The sequence below is a fragment of the Vespa crabro genome, chromosome 2 (assembly GCF_910589235.1).
Source record: "Vespa crabro chromosome 2, iyVesCrab1.2, whole genome shotgun sequence".
Classification (NCBI taxonomy): Eukaryota; Metazoa; Arthropoda; class Insecta; order Hymenoptera; family Vespidae; genus Vespa; species Vespa crabro.
The window spans coordinates 14,583,003-14,608,520 of record NC_060956.1 but is presented as its reverse complement, the minus strand read 5'-3'; the positions used below and the strand labels follow the sequence as shown (position 1 = coordinate 14,608,520).

At 26.9% G+C, this 25,518-nt stretch overlaps 1 protein-coding gene across 4 annotated transcripts in view; it reads left to right on the top strand.

Moving 5' to 3' along the window:
• The window catches only part of LOC124421525, a 67,589-nt gene that overhangs the window by 22,203 nt on the left and 19,868 nt on the right, over nucleotides 1-25,518 (top strand). Inside the window, exons 1-3 of one of the 4 annotated variants that reach the window (XM_046956786.1) lie at nucleotides 3,690-4,329; nucleotides 12,743-12,799; nucleotides 24,237-24,263. In XM_046956786.1, the coding sequence (XP_046812742.1) occupies nucleotides 4,296-4,329; nucleotides 12,743-12,799; nucleotides 24,237-24,263 (118 nt within the window). In that variant the 5' untranslated portion in view covers nucleotides 3,690-4,295. Of the gene's footprint in view, nucleotides 1-3,687; nucleotides 4,330-12,742; nucleotides 12,800-24,236; nucleotides 24,264-25,518 lie in introns of those variants that run through there. The other 3 variants (XM_046956783.1, XM_046956787.1, XM_046956784.1) reach the window with 3 other exon arrangements.

The following is a 25,518-nucleotide window of genomic DNA, read 5'->3' as shown; positions in this document are numbered from 1 at the left end:
GACCTCATTGGTACCTTCAAAGATAAGTATAATCGTCTGGTTCTTTCCCTATATTATCGATCATTGTCTGAACATATTATTTTCAATCGATAATATCAATATCAGCTTAAAATCATTGATTTTAAATCAATCACTTCCGTTAGGTTTCTAATAAGTCTCAATTTTTCTCAAATCAATTTGTCTAATATTTTTTATTAAATAACCAATATAAAAGTTATATAACCAATATAAGTAGTATTAAAATTTTTTAAAATTACAAATATCAAATCTTTAATTTTTTACGTACTTATCATGATGAATTATAAGACCTCTTCGAAAATTATAACAAACAATTTCAATTTGTAAAACGAATAAATATTGTTTATATGTGCATCTCGACTCGTAGCAATTAATATTCAAATATGCCATCTCTATAGTACATTGCTTCCTACATTTTATTTATACGTCTATCTATCCATATTTATCGTCTGTTTAAAATTTGCAAAAAACAAACAATCCGTTTTAAATTTCTACGATTTTATTTAATCTATCACTTTCATTTAACGTCATTTGGCTTTTAAAATTTTATTAACAAATTTTACAAAATGAAAATTTATTAAAATATATATAGAAATGTGCTCTCTCCCTCCCTCTCTCTCTCTCTTTATCTCTCTCTCTCTCTCTCTCTCTCTCTCTCTCTCTCTCTCTCTCTCTCTCTCTCTCTCTCTCTCTCTCTCTCTCTCTCTCTTGTAAACGAGTACGTGTTCTTGAGATCGTATTTATGATGATATCGTCAATTTGCACGCGAGCGCGCAAGGTTAAGGGGGTTCAAAAATGATCATCAACGATCTTCATTCGATGTGGGCGAAGTTACATTCTTTCATCCTGATCGTAACCACGAACGGTGAATAACACTTTGTGCTAATTACAAGACATACACGCGATTCTACGACTATTTCTCTATTGCACACATTCCTAATTTTCAAACATTTACAATTTCATGATAAAAATCGAGAAAAGAGAAGAATAGAAAAAATCGAGAAAAAAATTTAATCACCGAACGATAAGAGAATTGATCAAACAAATTAATTACATCGGTAACGCATGTGTGTGTATCTTTATTTTTATTTTTTAAAAATAAAATCGTTTTTTTCTTTTACCTTTTGCTTAATTATTAATTTTTTTTTTAAATTGGTATTTAGCACGTGCGATAAATAATGGCTCACAATTGGAGACGATTAGTCTCGGGAATATCCGCCCACTCCAAAAATCTTTCTTAATAACAAGGTTCAATACAAAAAGAGATAGAACATGTCAGAAAATTGACTATTGTACGAGTACGTTAATAATTAATTAAAATATATGCATATATATAATAAAAAAAGAAAAAAAGAAAAATATCTTCAATACATATAGATGTATAATTTGATCGTTCATTCAGGAAGGTCTCGCGTGTAAAAGAGAAACGTATTTAGCGTACGTTTTTCAGCAACCTTCTTCGAGCAACGACACGAGAATGTATTCGAGAGCGAGTTAAAAGATGGTGAACGGGTGAGGAAGGTTGAGAATCGAACATTCTCGAAGAAAATTGTAAACGATTCGCGTTATCGTAAAGTTATTAATAATTATTTTTCTTTGAGAATAAAAAAATAAAAAAATAAAAAAATAAAAAAATAAAAAAATAAAAAAAAGATAAGAAGAAAGATAAAAGCAAAAAGAGAAAAAAAAATAACTGACTAAGTAAGAACAAATGTATGAGTATTTATCTATCGTCAAATGATCGCCACCCGCGATCGATCTTTTGCTTAATGACGATTTATTGATATCGTGACGTCATGTAATAGATATCGTACATATCTTTCCTCGACACGTAGAATCGTCAACTTCGAATTCTTGTATGTATGCATATATGTAGGTGTAGATGTACCAATACACGCATATTTACGCAACCTTCACGTAAACAAGTATAATATAATTTATATGCTGTATATATTGGTTGGAGTCATTCAAGTAGTACTCCCTTAACGTTTTCGATTTCGTTTTAAACATTAACAACATTTGATTTCAAACATAATTTTTAACGATTATTCTCAATAATGAACTCAATTTGGAAATCGTACCACTAATACCTATACTTTTCTGTAATGACCAATGGAAAAAAGGAAAGAGAAAAAATGTTAAATGACCCAGGAAGTTCGAACATGATCGACGATCCGTGTCGATCCAATCTTCGACGATTTCCGTATGAAACAGAAAAAGAAAAAAAAAGAAAAGAAAAAGAATTATTTTCGCGAGTTGCGATCACGTGGACGAGCTTATCACGTCCTCTAAATTTTTGATAATTTGTCAACTAATTAAATTTGTCGCTAAGGAAAGATTTCGCTTTTAATCGATAGATATACGTATATATATATATATATATATATATATGTACATACATATACACACACATACACACATATGTTTGGATATCAAATATTATCGGAAGAATACTGGTGATTGGTTGATAGAGGATTCTGAATATTTTTCAAGAATTATCTTACAAAGTAATAAAAGAAAAAATATAAATAAATTAATTAAATAGGACAAAACTATTGTCAATAATAAACAATTAATTCTTTTATTATTCGTTATATAATTATTCTGTATCGGATTTTTACTTTAAAAAATAATGTTAATTAAAAAAACTTTATATTATATAAAGAAACATACTTATTATTCATTTATAATACATATATATATATATTTATATTTATAATTTATATATAAATTAGTAATCACTATGTAATTTTACATATAAGATTTGATGATCGTTTGTTCAGAGAACGAGTTAAACCGTAAAAGGGATCCCGGATCAACGATGATCTTAACCAAACTTGATCGTACTCATCTCGCAATTGATTCACACTCACATACTCGCTTAAATATTTATGCGGCACGTGGTCTTTGTTGTTCCAACTTTGTCTGATGTAATGTTGGTTCACCATGTATGTACGTTGAAAGTATTCGATCAATTTCAGATAAATCCTATTTTATCTCTCGTAATCTATATTTTATTACTATAGAATAATTCACGATAGTCCAATAAAACGAAATTAACTTGTTCCATTTAATAGAAGAAGTTTAAAAAAAAATTTTATATATCTAAGCTTTTTCAAATTTCATTAACTTATTATTTATTTTATTATCAAAAAAAAAAAGGAACAGAAATAAAGAAAGAAAAAAAAAGGAAAAAAGAAAGAAAGAAAGAAAGATAAGAGAGGAAAAACGTAGTTAATGTTATAAGAGAAAAAAAATATCTATCTTAAGAATTTTTAATGAAATTATAAAGACCGATGGAATTTGTGAGGATGGCACGAATCAACGGATTGCACCGCGACTGACGCATATAAATTGATATTAATTAACGTCAGTAACCCTTTAATGACGCTTCCATTCATGTCTTGTTCTCTCAATTATCTCTTTCTCGTGAAAAAAAGTAACTTGGAAAATGATGAACATAGAAGAAGAAATAAGTTTGGCGTTTAGCGATGTAAGGAGAAAAAGCGAATGACGGGTTAGGAAGGGGTGAGGGGAGTGAACGGTGGAAGATACTTTCTCGAGAGTGGCGATGTCGAGTCGAGTAGACGCGCATGCGCAGCTAACTTTCGCGGGCCCAGACGAAGCTGCGCACAGTTCCACAGAATCAGTTTCAGTTTAAACGCGAAACCCGTGAGAGAAGGTGTGTTGTCATCGTCGTTTCTTACTACCAAGTGTTTATTATTATCGATTTTTTTTCGTCTTTCATCTTCATTTTTAGGATGAAGTAAAAGAAAGATCGAACGCAAGATCGAATTTTAAATAAATAAAAAGAAGACAGAGAGAAGAATAACAAATACGAAAAAATAGTAAAACTTTGAACGATATTTGCCGTTGACAAATTTTTCTATACTTTTCTTTCTTTTTTTTTTCTTTAGCTTTCTCCGTATTCGTCGATTGCGTCATTTGTTGTCTTTTTATCGACAAATTACTTTTCTCTATCTTAATTTTTCTCTCTCTTTCTTTCTAAGACTTCCGACTTTCGGAAGACTTTCCATGATTGTCAAGATTATCGAAAAGAAATTCGATAATCATATGTATAATCACAAAAAGACGTCAACGAGGACGCGATTCGCCTTTTATTACTTTTTATGAGAGTTTTATTCGGCGCGCGCGCGCGCGCACTCCAGGATCAAAACGAACAAGCTATTTGTCGTCGAAGAGAACAAGGAGGAAGAACCGCGAAGGTTTCGCGGTTGATTGAGAAAAGACGGTAACAATAACAAAGGGCCGAAGATATGTTGGAATTTTTTGTTCAACATGCCGAAGTTGGTGCGTACATAAAATATTTTTTCTATTTTGTTTTTTTTTTCTTTTCTTTCCTCTTTTTTTTATTTATTCTTTTCTTTCTTTCTTTCTTTCTCTTGTTTACTTGATTGCTTAGTTTGTAATTTTCTTGCCACGCCTTGAAATAAAGTCATTAAAAGTACCGAAAGTACTCATATCTCTTTGTCCAATAAAAAATTTCGACGTAGGTAATGGTGTACGCACATATTACCTTTCAATGGTGTTTTCATGCATATGCTTTTATCGTGTCCGTGTATATATGAGTTTATCATTTAGTTTTAATGAATATTATTGAAAAAAAAACAAAAAGTTTTCTACGACGTTTTCGAACACAATCTGTACAAAAATAGTGTCTTTATCATATAGTTTTTTATGAAGAAGATTGTTTATTGACCATGCAATGATTGTATTGGCGTTGCTGCTGATACCAAAATCGTCGTTTATTCGTTTGTTTGTTTATTTTTTGTTTTGTAAAGATTCCGTCGGTCCAAATAAGAATACTGATCGATTTATAACGTATGCGCGAACGATGAGAAAGAGAAAGTTTATCGTGCCCGAAGATTTTTAATCGAGCGACGATAAGCACAAGAAGGCGAGTTCTTGAAACGTATCAGAGTAAATAAATAGGCTACATTCCATGCTTTTCTTCCTTTAAAATACAAGAATCTATGGAACTTTCGAAATATTTTCACGTTAATTATATCTAAATCTTAATATATAGATATATATATTAAGATATATATATATATATATATATATATATATATGTATGTATATATGTATATATATATATAGTCGTCCTTGTGTAAAAGTCCAAACATTAATATGACTTTTGAAGATTGTTTATCCTTCGACCATTCCATTACGATAATTGATCTGACATTTCAAAACACTAATTAGTAAGTAATTAATTAGTTACCGATATATTAAATTAATGTTATTTTTTAACTTGCACGATATTTCTTTTTTAATTATGAGAAATTATTAATATTGTTTTAAAAACAGTAATGTTTAAATGAATGAATAAATAATATGAGATCGACAAATAAAAGATATGAGAACAATTTGGATATTTTCGATCGTCCTGATAAGACCGATAGTCAATTCGTGTCGTACTTGCAATTAGTCGTTAAAAACGCGTTTTGAACGTCCATCGATTCTAGATAAGAAATATAATCGAACAAATGGTAAAGAATCGTCGTCGAGCAAACACGAAAATAGTCAAATCGATATAACTTATATAGGTTAGCGATTATTCTATCTGTTCTAATCTCCTGCATGCGTTTTTTTTTCTTCTGTTGAAGAGTCGTACGTGAACGTAGGAATGTTCTATGTACATATATACGTGTATATCTATGTACATACGTAGGAATGTAAGAATGTATCCTAACTGAAGTAATTTGATGTAATTCGATCGATCCTGTTGGGACCAATCGATTATGTCCTTATCTTGTTATCTCTCTCGTTAGCGATATATAAGAGAAAGAAATATGTAGGGAGATTTTTTTAACGATTAGCAATCTCCTACGTGAAGAATCAGGTGTGTTTTAATATGATTAAGCTATACTGAGTATTTTATATTTAATTAAAAATTATTATTGTTATTATTATTACTCATTTTTATACTTAAAATATATAACTTCTTTCGATTAAAAGGTTTGAAGTATTAAAAAAAAAGAAAAAAAAAGGATAATCAAACCTCAAACATTATTGACTTACTATTACTTTCATAATAAAATAATCTTAAACTAGCGTTCATAAGATAAAGAGAAATTTTGATAAACAAATAATTTATAAATATTTGTGAATTTGTTCATTTTTTTCAAACTCTCTTTCTTTCGAGAGACTTTTGCCGTAGAAAACATATACGTACATACAGACATATGTACATACATATGAATGTACCTATCTCTTCTACGTATTTGTAAATAGGTACTTATGGATTATGGACAGTTATGCTTGGCTGATTGGCCAGTTCTCCGAGTAGCTAACGCGCTAACACGCAACGTCTCTCTCAACGATGTCGCTGACACAGTGTGTCAATATTTTCAAGTATTTCTTTTTTTTTCAATTCGGCCTTCGTATTTCTGATTTCGACATTCGAACAACGATAATTATCTCATCAATATTTTTTAAAACTTAGGTTTTAAAATATTGTTTAAGAGAAGAAAAAGAAAATAATGAATCATAGTCGATGAGAAGATTAATATTTTATTATGTATACATATACATATTTATAATATTTTATTATTATTACAATTGTTATTAATATATGTATATGAAATGATTATTACTAATTATTTTTTTTTAATAATATTTTATGAAAAAATAATAATGTTTTTATCAACTTATAATTATATATATATATATATATTTTCTCTATATGTACTTTCATTTCAATTTTAATACTAGCATCACATCAGTGTATATTCTCATTTTATTCAGTATGATAATGATAAGAGTCGAAAGATTTTCTGCAATTTCGAAAGACCGGCGTAAACAACGGTCGAAGGATTAAATTTTATGCGCTTTTACGTCGTGATACGCAAAGTCGTAGATTTATTTGAATTCTCTCGTCGATTAAATACTCTTGTGATTTTTTTATTACTCGTCGATGGATCTTCGTCCATATTTATTCTCCATATTATAAAATCTCGTGAAAAGTTATAATGGATACAAGAGTGGTGTACGCGCATATCATTAAAAATCTAATAACTTTATAGACCGTACAAACAGAATATTTTAATAGATATGTTGAAAGAGATGTGTTGTATAAAGTATATAAAATAATATAAAAAAAATGAAAAATTAATTTTTAATAAGATAAAATATTAATTATATGTAAAATACATATATATATATATGTATATATATATATATATATATATATATATATATAAATAATCTTAAAACAAATATAAATTTTAATAGATTTCAATATAAATTTATTAAATTTTTCAAAGAAATCTTAATCTATTTCGAGGAAGGTAGTAAAGGGACATTTTATGATGATCACAAATTTTCTTGATTTTCCTTTTCCTGAGATTTCAAACTAACGTTTGTTGTTTTATATGGAACTGTTTATATTTGGGTATATTTTTATTTAAGTAACTTTATCTTTCATTTTATTTATTGGCCATAACACTTTGATCTTTTAAGATAATTTAAGTTCCGTATAATAAAACAAAGGTCACCTTGAAATCCCGGAAGCAGGTCTACATAGAGAAGATTTGTGACAACTATAAGACTCCACCTCGAAACAGGGTAAGTTCTATTTGAAATATTTTTTTGACACGAACTGTAGTTTGGAAAATAATTTATGCATGAATCTTCAAATGAGATACTGTATATATATATATATATATATATATATATATATATATATATATATATATATATATATATATATTTCAATAAATATCATAAAAATCACAATAACCCGTTTAAGAAGCTATAAAATCACTGTTATGTGTCACCGTGTATCGTAAAATACGACTACTGCACATGATTTTTAATATTAAAATAATTAATTTTGAATAAATAGATGTTGCTGATATTGAGGATATTTAAAAGAGGATTATCAAGACAGATTTACAAAATATAAAAATATATTTGTTTTTTTTTTATCATAAATAAAACTATCTAAACTAAAGAAGAAATTTCTAAGAAACTTATTAGTTCCTGTTGCAATAATATATTATTTTTGTTTCAAATATTAATATTAACGATATATTTTTATCACACATTTTACTTTGCTTGAAATAAACATTTTTATGGTAATTATGATTTTAATAATAAAACAAAACACTTAAAATTAGAATTATTGTAACTTTATCGAATTTGACAGTTTTAATGTCAATTATTATATAAAATATATTTTAGATATTTTGTTACTTTGTAAATATACTATTACAAAAATAATATTATTATAAAAAAATTTAATGTATTTTACAATAATAATATTAATTAATTTTTGTGTATATATATATATGTATGTTTGTGTGTGCGTGCGTGCGCGCGCGCGTGTGTGTGTGTGTATTTATATTTATATTTATATATTATTTCTATATGTTTGTATATTAAAAAATTTCGAATTTTTTATTGCAGTCTATAAAAAGGTATAAATTTTTAAATAACGTACAAAAACATTTTTCTTATTATTATTTTCTTTTTCTTTTTATTGTTGTATTTATTCGCTATAAATCTCTGTTATCTAGCAAGAGTAGATAATCGCTCGTTGTTACTTTTTTCTTTCTTTTTTTCTTTCTTTCGTTCTTTCTTTCTTTTTTATTTTTTCATAACGAATAACGCTTGAGAGCTTCGAGGACGTTCGAGAGAATAAAAGGTCGGTGTAATAGAGTTGACTACGTGCAATAAAGTCATTGCTATCATTCAATTGAACATACCGGCCTTTCCGAGGTACAAGAGCAGTGGGACGCTCTCGGAAAATATGGAGAGACTCGAGAATCACGCGACTGACTCACTTTTCTTCTTTCTCTTTTCCCTTTGATTCCCAACACCTTGCGGCATCTTGCACACCAACTCAGACATCTTGCGCGCCTTCTCCGACCCACTTATTTCCAAGATTTAGTACGTTTAACTTCGTACGATTGCTAGAAATTGTAAAACACCAAAAAAAAAAAAAAGAAAAGGAAAGAGAAACATTGAAAGTAATAATTAGAAAAATCCTGAAATACTGACATAAATTTGTTTTAATTTACTTACGTAACTTTTATATAAAACAAATTATTAATTTTGTTTTTCTAAAGTGTACCATCATAAGGGATAGAGGAAAAATAGTTTCCTAAACATTTTTTCTTTAAAAATCAAATAATTAAAAGTACAATTATTGATTAATTTTTTTTTATAATATATACGTGGAATATTCTCTACAAACATTTCTATATAAATATTTATAATAATCTAAAATCAAATAAAATAAAACAAAATAAAATAATTTTTTATAATATTACTTATAAACATATTATATATAATATTTAACGTCAATCAAACAATTTGTAATAATTTAAATAAAATAAAATAAATAATAAAATAATTTTATAATATTATTCATAGTATACATTGTATAAAAGATATATCAATATAGATATATTGTATAAAACTTTTTTTATTTTTCCTTTATTCGTTATTTGTTTTTTTTTTTAAATATATTTAATTGTACAATAACGAATAAAGAAAAATAGAGTTTTTTGACGTTTTTGTGATAATTAAAATTATTTTAATAATTGTAAAAAAAGTGATTCTGTCATTCATCTTTTTGATGAGTTTAATAGTTCCAATGTTATAACATTGAACATCATTTGATATATATGTATTGTATCTATGTAATATTTATATGTATATATATATATATATATATATATATATATATATATACAGATATGTATATACAAGTAAACATTTAATTTTTTACGTTCATATTTCGTTAAGGAGAAATGGCTTTCTCTTCTTTTACGCATTGAGATAAGCACGATCCTCAATCCACGTGGAAGTTTCGTTTATTTTATGCATTCTTGCCATTTAGAATGGACCATTATGGTCCTCGAATTTTTCATTCTTTTTTGTCTTATCTTTTTTTGCGCTTGTTAACTCTTTAATGTGTGATAATTTTATATTTCTTTAAAAATTCTCAGAAAAAGAAAAAGCAAATATTATACTGGATCCTTAATAAATTTTAAAACAGGAATGATAGCTATAATTTTTTCATAAAATAAATTATTTTTTATTCTAAACATTAATAAAATTATTATACGTAATTTTGCAATCACACGAATAGAATTAATATCTACGAATATTACAATAATACTTCAAACCATGTTGTAAATAAATAAATTTTTTTGTTTTTTCTTTTTTTTATGTGCATTAATATAGATGGATTTATAGTAACCTCGCAGACCGTGAAAACGATATCAAAAATATTCATTTGTATTTTTCATTCGCACATACAAGAGTAATGAAACCGCACGAGAAACCACGAACACGTGTTGACAATGTCAAATAAGATCATCGATATTCGATTATATTTCTATTCGTTATAATTTCTAAATTGTTATAAAAAATCTATTTTCTCGACATTTGAAAGTATTATTTTCATTATTATTTATAATTTAAAAATTATTAATATTCTTTTTTTTTTTTGTAAGATTAATATCATTCTTTTTTGTATTTAAAATAAATTTCTAACTAATTAAATCTGACAAGTGTACCTCAATGTCATCAATTAAATTGTTGCAATAATCTCATAAATAAAAAAGAAAAAAGAAAAAAAAAAGAATAAAAGAAAAATCGTTTCGAATATATAAGAAAAAAAGAAGAAGAGAGGAAAACGCAATAAAGAAAGTAAAAATATGGACGATCTCAATTTTTTTTTGTTTATATTTAAAATAAATGTTCTTTAGATATAATGATAAAATAAATCAAATTCATAACAAATAAATCATATTCATATTACACAGTTGTAAGATTTGTGAGAATAATAGATCTGGTAATTATATTTTTTCTTTCTTTTTTTATTTTTTAATTTCTTGTAACGAGTCAGTCACCTTACCGATACAGAAAAGAATAAAAAAAAAATTATTGAATTATTGAACGTACAGGTGAGAGTATCTGTTCCGGGATCATTCAATTCGACCATAGAAGGAAAACAGAGAACGTGTATTTATTTTGCTGACCCATTAAGGCGCAGTTCTTTTCAAGGTGAACTTGCTGGACAAACTCGCCGTCTCTGTTTCTGTAGATTTCAACCAAAAAAAAAAATGAAAAAGAAATTGAAAAGAAAAAAAAAGAAAAAAAAATATATATATATAAATATTAAAAAAAAATGATCAACGTGCGTTCCATCACGTGTAGATAAGATAAATATAATGATATCCACGATGGTGAATGTAACATGCGCATATAATATAAATAGTATTTCTTTGACAATTGCGAAAATTTCAAATTTGCGACGTATTCCTTTGTTATGTCACACGTTAATGTATCACACGATTAATAATAATTTTATTTTATTTTATTTTTTCTGTCCCCCTTTTTTCATTTATTTTTTCTTTTTTCTTTGTGAGCTCACCGATACGCCAAAGAGCTCGTTTTGCTTCAAATATTATTTTTCAAAATCATTTTATTGTTAATAAAGAGAGAAAGAAAGAAAGAGAGAGAGAAAGAGAGAGAAAGAGAGAGAGAGAGAGAAAGAGAGAGAGAGAGAGAGAGAGATGACGAAAAAAAAAGAAAGATGAAACGAAGATGATAAGAAGAAAATTTTTTAAAAAAGTTAAAAAAAATAATCTGAACGATCGCATCAACAGATTATTTTTCATACGAAAAGTACCAAGTTTAAAACGTATCATTTTCAAGTATAAAATAATACGAAGATAATAAAAGAAAATAATCAGAGATTAATCTCGTTCATGGAGTATCTCTGAGATATAACAATTATTAAATGATATACGATAAAATATTTAAAAAAAAAACAAGTAACCAAGCGATCGGTAGCTAACAGTTATTACGTTGATGTCATGTACATACGTTCAAGTAAACGATAAGGAAGTTATGTGAGTGAACTTTAGGCTAGGCCTGATAATATCTATTATTATATATTTTTACGCTTATCATTTTTTTGGGGGGACATTTTCCTTCGGGTAATTTTTCCGATTGTTCAATGCGTCGTATTTAACATTTGAAAAAATTCCAATAACGATAATAATAACAATAACAATAAATATATAATTATATAATATATAATACATAATATATAATACATAATATATAATATATAATAATAATAATAATTATTATTATTATTATTATCATTATTACTATTAATATTATTATTATTATAAAACATATATTTTAATCTAATTTGTTAGTTACTTAAACATTAATTATTTCATTGCAATTAGATATATAGAATATAAAATATTTATAATCTCTCGTAAGTTCATAGGTTGTATATACTTTCACGTATATAGATTACACTCACACAGACATTATTTATTTACTTATTTATGCGTGTACGTGTGCGTTTGTATCAGAGGAGCGTGGCTGTAATCGTAAAGCTCCATCGTGGTTTAATATTCGTCCATCAAATACGAAGGTCGCGATCGGCTCTTTCGAGGACACGTGAGCTCGTAACGTGTCTCGCACTCTAATAATTACTCTCGCTTTATCCCACTTATATACGTGCACTTGTTTGTTTCCTTCCTTCCTTCCTTCCTTTCTTGCTTGCTTGCTTGCTTCCTTCCTTTCTTGCTTGTTTGCTTTCTTCCTTCTTTCCTTCCTTCCTTCTTCTCTTGCTTGCTTGTTTGTTTGTTTATTTATATATAAATATATGAACGAAATAGAAAAATATAAATTAAAGATTCATCTTTATCTTTGATTTCAGCACTTTCCACCGATGATGGGAGAGATGACGGGACACAAGACCACGAAAAAGAATCCGGTGAGTGAGTAGTACGATTTTAACCCGTTTATCGGCTCATTTCTCTAGCGAAAGCGTCATCTATCCATTCGGATGCATAAATGTGTTACATCTGTCCGTTCTATCTATGTATATAGATATATGTATATGTGTTTGCATGTATGGAATCAGGGAGAGAGCAAGGATCTTTTATTTCGATCGATTTTCTCTTTTCAAGAAGAAGAGTTACAAGCATGACTAAATAATTATCGATAAAATATTATAATTATTGATTTATTTCTTTACTTACATTAACATACGTAATTGTGAAAAACAATATTATATATATATATTAGACATCCCAAAACTTACGGATCAAACGAATGAAGATGATAGGGAAAATAATTTCCAACGAAAAGAAAGAAGCATTGTATATATAGTTATCCAATTTCTCATCGTTTTCAAGTATATAACCATTTTTTTAAATTAATGTCTGCCTTTTCAAATTTAAAAAAAAAAGGGGGAAAAAGAAAGAACCAATTGTTTTTTATTGGAAATTTTATTTCTAAACGATTTAATCAAAAATGTTATAACATAATATAGTGTAAATCAAATTGTACAGAACTGACCTTAGATTTCAGACATAAGAACAATAAATTAATGTAATAGTTTCAATTAAATTTATTTACTCTAAAAAAAAAACAAAAAATTTTTTTTTTCTTTTTTTTTTTTTTTTTTTAAGAAAGAATTTACAAAATATCTTCTTCCCGCTGTAATAGATAATCTACACTGTCCGAAAAAAATTCTATTTGATTCGTATTGAAATGTGCTAATTTTTACTTACGAGGAAACAGGCATGTATCATTTGAAAACGATGAAGAATTGGATAACTATACGTAAAGCTTTTTTTGTTGTTGTAAATTATCTTTTCTATCAACTCCTTTCAATTTGATTTATGATTTTTGGAACACCCTGTATATTGTGTATATCTGTGCATCTGTAATGTATATATGAAATCAGGGAGAGAGCAAAGATCTTTTATTTTCATTGATTTTCTCTTTTTCGTTAGAAGTGTTATTAGTATGGCTAAAAAATTATCGATAAAATATTATACTTGTTGGTCTATTTATTTACAGTAAATATACGTTATTTTGAAAAAAAAAAATATTTGTGTATGTATCTGTATATTTTGATATTTTCTTTCTCTTTAATAAAAAAGTTACTAGCATAACTAAATAATTATCGATTGAGTATTATATTTTTGATTAATTTTTTCTATGATAAATATACATAATTCCAACAAAAAGATATATATATATATATGTATGTATGTATATAACGATAAGTATATAGATTTGAAAGAGTAAACGAAATTCTTTAATTCGTCCTTCGTTCAATTCATTGCAATAATAAACGATTACCGTCGATTATGCAAATTACATGTGATTTTCTGTTTCATTTCTTAACACGTTCTTCTTATGCGTGGATTCGTAGAAAAGTTTCTTCCGAGAAAAACATGTTCTCCTATTAACATCTCCGATCATGTTTTGCAGACAAACGAGAATTTGAAAAAAGAGAAAGAAAGAGAAATATGTATACATAGAAGGAAAGAGAGAAAAAGAGGATCTTTTTGAAATATTTGAAGATAGAGATGAATTAGGAATGATAGAAAAAGTGAGAAAAAGAAAAAAGTCAGTTTTATTTATGGAGTAGGAGAATGCACAAAGGAAAAAGTGTAAACGAATACTCTTACAATGTATACATTCGGTACAGGGTCAACTGGTCCAGTTCTGAGTGAACGGCGATTGATGCTGGAACATTAATACCCGTAATCCAACGATAGACACGTTTCATTACCCAAAGCAAAGAATTACCTTGTTTCTTTTACTTTTGTCTTTTTTTTTTTATTTTCTCTTCTCTTTTAAATTTTTTATTATTCTTTTTTTTATCGTCGTTATTTGCCTCTTCGTTTACTTCAAGACACTATCCAAAACGAAGAATTATCTTGTTCGTTTAATTTTGTTTTTCATTAATTTTTTTTTATTTTGCTTTTTCTTTCTATTTGCTTCTTCCGTATAAAAGCTCAATATTCTTGTGATTTACAGTTTATTTATTTTATATACATATATATATTTTTTTTTACACTATTACAGTTAAATAAAAGAAGTACTGTAGAAAAAGAAAGACATTTCTTATGAAAGATATATTTTATATTTTAAAAATGCATTTCTTTTAATATATATATATATATATATATATATATATATATATATATATATATATACCTTTTATTAATCACTTTATTGGAAAATTTCGTAGGCTACGTTTTGTTTATATTTCTGATCATTTTGAAAAGGGAAGATACAAGTTTTTTCTCTCTCTCTTCCCTCTTTCTCTCTCTTTTTTTCTCAGAAAGGTAATGCCTTTTCCTCGTTTATTTTGAAAATCTATTAAATTTTACGTTGAACATGTAAGTAATGTTTCTTGTTAATTGTGATTCAATCTTAACGAAGGAAGGAAGCATTGATCCTTCGTCAATTATTTTTTTCATAGTTTCGTGTCTCTTTTGTCATTTGTATATTCGCTACATCCTTATACTGCGTTTCACATTAGCGTTAATCAGATTGATTACGTTTGAGATAATGGAATGATGTAAGCGTAGTAATGTTGTTTCACTAGGAGATGAAATCACTTCCATTGTCTTTGTTATTTCCTCTAGAAAATTAATCTAACGCATATTAGAAATATTTTTTAAATCTAGGAAAGAAAAATTTAACAACAGGAAGTTTACAATAAACGTCCATAGTAATTAAAATTAGCCCGAGATATACGAGAAACTATTAAGAAATAAAATATTTCTTTCTTTAAATCCTAAATTTATTTATTTATATATTGTTTACAATCTTTTTATATTTAAGACTTTTATAGTACAAAAAAGGTTCTACTTTTCTTGAAGAGTGAAGACTATTAGTACAACGAGCTAATGAAAGATGGTAGCTGTGTTTCGTCCATCGTTTGCGTTGGTAATCTACAGAACATCGGTAATGTAGATACTGTCGATAACTTTGATAATACAGTTAACATCGGTAACATAGTTAATGTCGATAATATAGAACTTAATTATTTCACTATCGGTAATTTACTATAGGTAGATAGTGACCATTATCGATAGAACGTAATAATAATTATATAAAGACTTCATGGTTAATTATCGATCGTGAATAATAAATGCTGACCTAGATATACCTACCCATTGACTCGTATTAGGAAAGATTCATTCATTTCGATTATCATACAAATTTATACATCATATACTATATATAATTACGATATATATATATATATGCACACATACATGACACACACATATAATATCAATAATTTGGTAAAGTCAACAAATGATATTTAAAAGAAAATGAATCTCTATAAAAATATTCTGTACTTCTTAAGTTAATAATTTTTACGTTTTTTTCGAATATCCATAAAATAATATTAAAATAATACATAAATAAAAATTCGAACGATTGATTAAGTTGCTAAACTCAAATGAAAATTGTTCTAGAATATAAGTTGAATCTTCTTATCATTTTCTGATATCAACATAAACCGGCATAGATCAATCAATGGTTAACCTCTCGCTTATGTGACAATCAACATTAGTTTACCGCCAGCTGCTTCCTGGCCAGTACGTAAAGCAAGCGAAGGGACACGTGACTCTTATACTGTCAGCCAATAGCACACGATGGACGACACGCGCCATATGCTTCTCATTCTATTTCTCTTTCTCTCTTTCTCTCTCTCTCTCTCTCTCTCTCTTTCTCTCTCTCTCTATTTCTTGTTCTCTAACCTTCTCTTTCTACCACTCTGTTTCCCGTCACAAAATATTTAGGTGAACTGACATGTTAAAAGATGTATTTTTTAAATAACGATTTTTCACAGTCTCATATATTTTATCTTTTATTTGAAATGTAGTTAGAACATTTCAGACATCTTTATTTTTTCTTTTCTTTTGATTTTCTTTCATTCTTTTTGTTTTTCATTTTTCTTTTTTCTTCTTTTTTCTTTCTTTATCTCGAAAAAAAGGCGATTTCGCATTCAACGAGTTGGTCACAAGCGTCTAATAATTACTCTCTTTAACGACAATTACTCGTGTCGTGTCCTTTCGCAGAACGAGAAAGAAAATATTACTGTGACGCGTTTCTGCCTGAGTAATGCTATATGAAATACAAAACTTTTATTTTAGCAATGTATGTTTAAATATATATACATGTATATACATAAATGTAAATATATAAATATACCTAATATTTTCTAATATATATACATCATAATACAAATGTATCCTATAAATACATTCAATATACATTTACACACTAATATATATATCTAATATATCCGCGCGCGCGTATGTGTGTGTGTGTGTGAATTCATCAAGGACATTCATTATTCGATATCTAATACAGAATGGCTTTGTTTCATTAAAATTAAAAAAAAAAAAAAATGCAAAAAATGTGCTATACCTATATATTTGTAAAATTATAGCATCGTTCATATTTGACATGCATAATAGCCACGTCTTCTACGATAGAATAGAAATGTATAATATAGATTAAAACGTAACGCATTATGTAAAAAAGAAAAAAATTAAATAATATTTACTATTTCTTGTTAAAAAAAGAAGATATCTTTCAAAAAATGGTAGATATTCCGCGTATATCAATTAAAAGGAATTAAAATTGACTTAATAAGAATGATGAACTTAATAGAAACAAAGAAAAATATAAGAGGAAATTAAAAAAATTATGCGACCTTTATAGTCACTTTAAAATGTCTTTTCACTTTCAGAATGAAATTTATATATTATAAGGGAAAAAATAAGTAGCCGCATATTTTTCCGATTGCTCTCGTAAGATAGACTTGCAGGAGACAGCTATTCTAACTATAAAACGTTTTATTATTCGGGACAGACATCTTAAAATATAATGGAACCGGTCCAAATAGTAAATTAATATTATCTAAAGTTAGCGTAGAAACATGCGGAACTCGTGAATTTCTACGCACGATTAAGTGTCGGGAAAAATTTGTAATAAAAATTTTTGTTTCCAATTGTAAATTGGTACTTGTCCGATTTCGATAAAAATTCTTCATTAATGTTCGAATTATGCATTCGAGATATACTCACGATTATGTTAATTTTTATCCACGTAAAATTTTAAATATAATGCAAACATTCTTTCGACATATTATTTTTCGCGTTTGTTTGTTTATTCTCTTTCTATAAGATTTATGAAGACTTAAGAAAGTTTCATTGAAAACACGTTCTCTATAACGTTGAAGGACCTCTAACATATATTTTAACACGTCATCGTTATTTACGTCACTTTTACAACGTCAATATTCTACAACTATAAAGAAATATTGGACGTCACTTTTCAAGCTTTTCACTGAACAACGTACTATAACGCGAACCTGGGAAAATCTATTTTTAATCAAATCGATCCATCCAACGGTCACTACGCTACGTCACCTTTCCTCTGTGTACGATACTTCCGTATGTTCATTGGAGATTAATGGAAAAATTTGAAATTTCTTTATCGACAAACACGTTCGATTTTTTTCTCTCTCCCTATCCTTCTTACGTTCGACTTTCAAACTTTATTTCCCCACTTCTTTCCATTCAATCGTGATCTATTCCTTTCCTTTCACTGAAATATTATTGAATTAATTAAAAAAAATATCAATTTTATTTAAATATACTCGTTACTAATAACAATATTTTTATATACCGATAGAAAAATTACTTGTTAAAATTAAAAAGAAAGAGGACTAATCAGTTTCTTATCAAAAATGTCTATTTTTCTTTTTTTTTTATTTTCTTTTTTTTTATCACGAGAATTCATATTTTTCTTTTGTTAAAGCCATCGAATTTGTTTATAAATAAATGTAAGTTTCATTGTAATAAGTTTCATTTATATACGTAAAAATAACGAAAAAGTTGTGAATAATGAAGAAATAAAAAAAATTATCTTCCAAAGAAAAATTTCTTATCGGAATTTATTTTTTTCTTAGAACTTGAATTATTGATTATTGTAATTGAATTGTCGATTATAATGGCATTAATATTTATTAATATATAAAATGAGTCATTGAAGAAATAGAAGAATCAGGTGTAAACAATTTTAGACAGAGAGTTTAATGCCAGCGAAATCGCGACTTTTATCGAGGATTCTCCGGAGCGTATATTGTCAGCAAAATTCAAGGATATCCAGTAAGCGGTGATCTTGACCGTTATACGCTTGAAAGTTCATCCTCTCTACATCAGGCGTATCTTAGTTAGCTCGCTTCAAATCGAGCTATCATTTCTTCGTTAAACACATGTTTTACTTCTTTCTTTTATTTCTCACATTCTTTTCTTTTCTTTTTTTTTTTTTGTTTTTTTTTTAACACGAAATCATTTGATGACAAGTAGGAGTTTTGTATGTCGTTTCTCTTTGTTTTCGTTATATAGGCACAATACGTTCTGTAAAAATTTATATATTTATATCAAACTCATTTTAATAATAATATTTTATCTTGTCACCTAATATATTTGTTACAATTTTCTAAGTATATTCACATATTTTCATAATATATTCACAGCGAGAATTAACGAACGGTTTTTCATATTGTAATCAATTTATAACATTATTTGTCGGTTTTTTTTCTTCTTTCTTTCGAACGTTTCATTAAAGTTGATTTGAATAAATTGATGTAAAAAAACCGCGTTACTGCGTAGCGATCTCTTTTTCGTAATATCATGAAATGATAAGCTTGAAAAAAAAAAATATTTGAGACAGAAATCTTAAACTCGTAACGTTTAGATATAGCCACGGTAAATTCCCAATCGCAAGTGATCATAAAAGGCTTCGAGGAATTGTACTTGTTGTTTAGAGCTTGAGAAAACCTAAAAGAAATCTCTCATGGCTAAAGAGAACGATCCCATCTCGACGTGAAATCATGCTTTTCATTGACGTAATAGCGTGATCACTCTCGGACAATCGTTTCTTTCGCCACGATCGGAGCTCTAGAGACAAGGTAAGCCGTTATCGATGCCAATGCAGTATTAAATGTTTCAACGAGTGACTACTCCCTGATTATTTCTGATATCTATAATCTTAGTGATGATTGCAATAAACAAATTAAAAAATGAAATTATTTCGAATGGATAAACTAATCGATTGAGTCGAATGCTTACTTCAAACGAATTCAAAAATGAAAGTCGATAATATTATATACAATTATATAAATGTACGTAAAAATTCATCATACGTATAAATAATTTTCGATGAAATTCAATCAAAAACAAATTAACATAATACTTCGTAAACAACAACTTTTAAAGATTTTTCTGATAGATAAATCATTAACGTCAATATCGGCCTTGATCTATGAAATTATAGTAATTTATTGGAGAAATTTAAACGATTAATGCTTGATCCTTCGAGAAACTGAATGTAAAATATCATATTCTTTTATCAAGGCATCGATATCTTCTTCATTTTTTATTTTATTTATTCAAATATTTTTTTATTTTATTCGAATTATTATATTTTTCTGTTATAATATATATATATATATATATATATATATATATATATATATATATATATTGGATTTAATAATATTAATTTGGATTATAATAATATTATTTGGCACATTTTAATCTACGTATTTGTAAATTCACTGAGATCTCTTTATGATCTTACAAATGTAATTATATCCAAAGTAATGAACTATTTTCAAACACGATCACGAGCTTTGATCAGCTGATTTTCATAGAAATATAATGCAATTAAAAACAACTTGGTCAATGCCAATACCAAACATTAATATTTCTTCTTTTTAATTAATTATTATATATATGTAGTGTTATTAATATAAATTAATAACAATTATCCGATGAGAAAGAAATTACAAATTATGATAAATTTCTATCTGATTTTCATTTAAATTCACTGACTCCCTTTCTACAACTTTTCTTATTTTAATAATTTTCTCTTTTATCATATATATATATATATATATATATATATATATATATATATATTATAATAATATCATCGGACAATTTGGATTTATGTAAATTCACTGATTTCTTTTATATAACTTTTCATATTTCTCGACTTATTTGTAGCACATATTTGTAACACTTATTTATAACTTTAAACGACTAGTTTAAAGTTAATAATAACTACATAATAACTACCCAAGTTAATAATAATTACTCAATTTAATAACTACCCAAGTTAATAATAACTACTCAATAAATATATAAATTTTAATCATTTATAATTTTAAGTATTAACAAAAGAAAATCTTCGTTTTATCTCTGATATTGATTAAAAAAAAAAAAAAAAATCGAATAATATAAATAAGAATTGTTATATCGAATTCAACGATTTCATGAGACGTTTCTTAAATCAGTGCACACGATAAAGATGAAAAATAATGATGGACCATTCGAGACGACGCAAGTCGAGGTGTCGATGGCTCTTGATCGTGCTAGCCGTCGACCAGCCACAGACGACCAGCCAAGCTGTGATTCAAAAATAGTACCTCCAAAGATTTGGGGTAGCGACGCGCCGTGACGCACGAGACCGAGTCTCCCCTATTCCCCCGTTCATCCCCTCTCTTAAGCTTTATCCTCTTTTTCTCAAAGTATACGCAACCCAGATGCAATTCGCCGACGCGTTGCTCGTTCTCTCTCTCTCTCGTTTTTTCTTATATTTCTTATCTCTCATCTGTACCAATTTAACCTGTTAACCTGAAAGATAATTTATCAATGAATACGAATATATATATATATATATATATATATATATATATATATATTATATATATATAATTTATTTTTAATACAAATAATATTGTACACAAATAAGAAGTTTTTGATAAATTATTAAAAAAAAAAGAAACAGAAAAATAATTGGAAAGTATAAAGCTTTTTTTTTTAGATAACATAACTTATTATATATAAATATTAGAAACAATCCTTTTTAATTCTATGTTATGTATGAAATTAATTTCTATATAGAATAAAATTATGGAGAGACGGAAAATTATTTAAATAAATTAAATTTTATACGGTAAAAAAAAGAATTAAGATGTACAAAATGAATCAGATGGATTCTAGATGATATTAAAGATCATTCAATCATTCTTTATCGAGACTTTTTAGCCTAATACTTTCTTTTTTTCTTTGTTAGTTCTAAGACTACAAGTCTAGGAACTTTTTTATAATTTAACAAAAATTACATCAAAGAATCTCGAAAAAGATTAATTAATATTTAAAATCATCTAAGAATCTTCACACTCGTTCTGTATAATTTCTTCTTAACGGTATCGAGTAATTTATTAATTCTTTTTATCACATGAGAGAAGAGTTAAATCTTCGTGATGAGTTAACTCGTTTTTTTCCGTTAAACATTTATTAAATAATTATTAATTAATTCTTTTTTCATTGTAATGTGAAAATAATGTACGAGAACCAAAGGTATATATGTGTTGAAGAAAACAATAAACGAGTGAGTGGAATAAAGAATGACAAAAACAAAGAAAGAAAAAGAAAGAGAGAGAAAGAGAGAGAGAGAGAGAGAGAGAGAGAGAGAGAGAAAGAGAACGAGGGAAAAAAGAAAAAATAAAAAGAGAAAAAGAGATAGAGAAAAAGAAAAAACACGTATAAACTGTATAAACTTAGATATAAACTATGCGCCAAAGTGCCCTTTGTTAAGAAAGCCGTAGAACATTCTCGCCAAGAAGCAGAGTATTTTTTTTTTTTTTTTTCTTTTAACATTTGGCGAACTTCCTACAATATCGTACGCACGTGTGAACCTTGTGGAAACAAAGGTAGCTTCATGTGAGACTTTAAACCGTGCTTATATATATATGTATGTACACACATTTTTATCCTACACATATATACGTATACGTATCAAATATGCATGTGATCATTGTTAAAACATTTACTTTAATGAAATTCTTAGATTATGTTATTATTACATCAATGGTTTGAATGATAATGTTTCTTTCAAGGCAAAAGTTGAAACTTTCCTTGATAAATCGATCTTATTTAATTTTTTTATTTTATAATCAAATCTTCATTTTTCTTTCCTAGAAAAATGATTTTATTCGAAACTTATAATATAATTTAGGTATAGGTGATACATGTAAGTATTAGATTAGATAATGACTAATGTCGAAATTTTCAGGATATTTAAATAAACAATATTGTATTTTCACAATATTACTTTTATATATATATATTATATTTTATTTGTAACATAATTATATTATATAACTATATGTTATATATAATATAGTGTAATATATTTAATACATTATATCTACTATTATACAATATAATTTTATATTGTTTTTAGAATTTATACTTAGCAAACATCAATCTTCTAATATGAATTAATATAAAATAAGATTTAAAAAGTACAAATATACAATGGTAGCACAAAATTTCCTATTAATAATATTAAAAATCAATTATTTTTTTTCGAGGCTAATTTTTTACAGCTAAGCTTAGAAGTTATACTTGTAATTTTATGATCTGAAAATAAAAGTCTGGATAAAATGTAACGAATTTTTTTAATTTCTTAAATCGGTCTTGGATTAATCTAGGAATTTATGAATCAGCGAATACTTGATATACTTTGATATTAGATTATCGAATACTTCGATATTACAACCATGTAATATCAAAATTATAATACATGACATTTTAGAAGATTGAATAAATTTACACTCTTTCTTTCTAATTTTATCCTTTATTATTATTATTATTATTATTATTATTATTATTATTATTATTATTATTATCATCATTATTATTATTATTATTATTATTATTATTATTATTATTATTATTATTATTATTATTATTATTATTATTATTATTATCATTATTATTATTATTATTATTATTATTATTATTATTATTATTATTATTATTATTAGTATTATTATTATTATTATTATTATTATCATTAGTATTATTATTAGTATTAGTATTATTAGTATTAGTATTATTAGCATTAATATTATTATTATTATTATTATTTTTGTTGCCGTTAACAAACATTAATGTTGCCATTAGCAAAGCAACCATAAATAATGAAATAATGCACTGTCCTTGGTTGCTTAGTTATGTTTATATAATATTTGTGAAAATATTTTATCGTATAAAGCGATGTATTTATTTTTGTACATCTTTTGAGTTGATTATATCTAAACCAATGTAGATATACTTATCTAAGAATATGCTTAATTTTATCAATTAAAACAAATTTTATTTCTATTATTATTCATTTTTTAGTATTATATGGATCTAAGAATATTTCTCTCTCTCTCTCTCTCTCTCACACACACTCACTCACTCTCTATCAATGACAAATAAATATTTTAACTTTGTTCTTTTTTTTTATTATTTCAGATTCCTTGGAATTATCGTTGCCTGTCGGTAAGTTGACTGCTTTTGTTCGACATATAGAAAGAAGTTAGAATCGAAATCCTAAAATTAAGCGTCACGCTTACTCATAATGTAACCAACGTTTGGACGTTTACGATCGAATAAGATGATCTTGGGGCTAGGTTATTCGAATTTCGACGGACGCTCTATTTTCATGTGTCGTAAAGGCCGACGGGCCTCGTGACCAGGCTCGTTTACAGTCTATTAGTTTACACCTCGATCATAAGCCGGTACAGCGGTTGTATGTACCAGTACATGCTGCGGTGTGCCGAAAATATACTTGACAGTCGAGCAACGCGTCAGACCATTGCCGATAAAATTCTCAAATATGTGGGCTCAGACTTTTAGATGGAGAACATCCCTCTTATAATTCATACTTATTTATAAGCGCCGATGTTCGAAGTGTATCGGTACTCTTTCTCTCTCTATACTTCTATCTCTACCTCAACTTTTCTCTATCTCTATCTCTTTATCTCTCTTTCTTTATCGATCTCTCTCTCTCTCTCTCTCTCTCTCTCTCTCTCTCTCTCTCGTCTTGAATCAAAAGAGAAACGTTCTTTAGAAATTTCAACAAGTAACTAAAATTAACTTTGCTTTGACTTTGCGTCTATTTTTTTTTCTTCTTTTCTTCTTTTCTCTATTTCTTTTTTCTTTTTTTTTTCTTTTTATTTTTTCTCTTCTTTTTTCTTTAAGATAAAAAAACGCAATACTGTCAACTAGAAAGGTCAATGATAAATATAAATAAAAAAAAAAAATGAAAGAAAGACAGAAAAAAAAAGTAGAAGGCGTAGTTGATAGTTAACGAAATGATAAAAGATACGGTCTCTTTTAATGCGCATAGACGTTTCTGAACGATTGTGTCTATCATGACGTAAATCCCTCTTATGTAAGCCGTAAGTTATTGTCAGTAATTTTGACGAATACGTAGACGGATAATGTGACATCTGTTCTAGGGGTGACTTCGCGCTTTCAGCAATTATTAACGTTTCGGCAGATGCAAAGCGCTAACAAGCGCTCGTCCGGTTACTCATGAGATAGTTAAAGTTACTTTTTACGTTTATGTATACGTGCCTTTATGTGTTTATGATCTTACTAATACATCTAATGCATATGTATACATAATGCATACATATATATATATAATAGATTCATATATACATATATATACATATCATTTCATAATATGAATATACATAAATATACTAACATAACATTATAACACATATATATTTACGCATATATAATT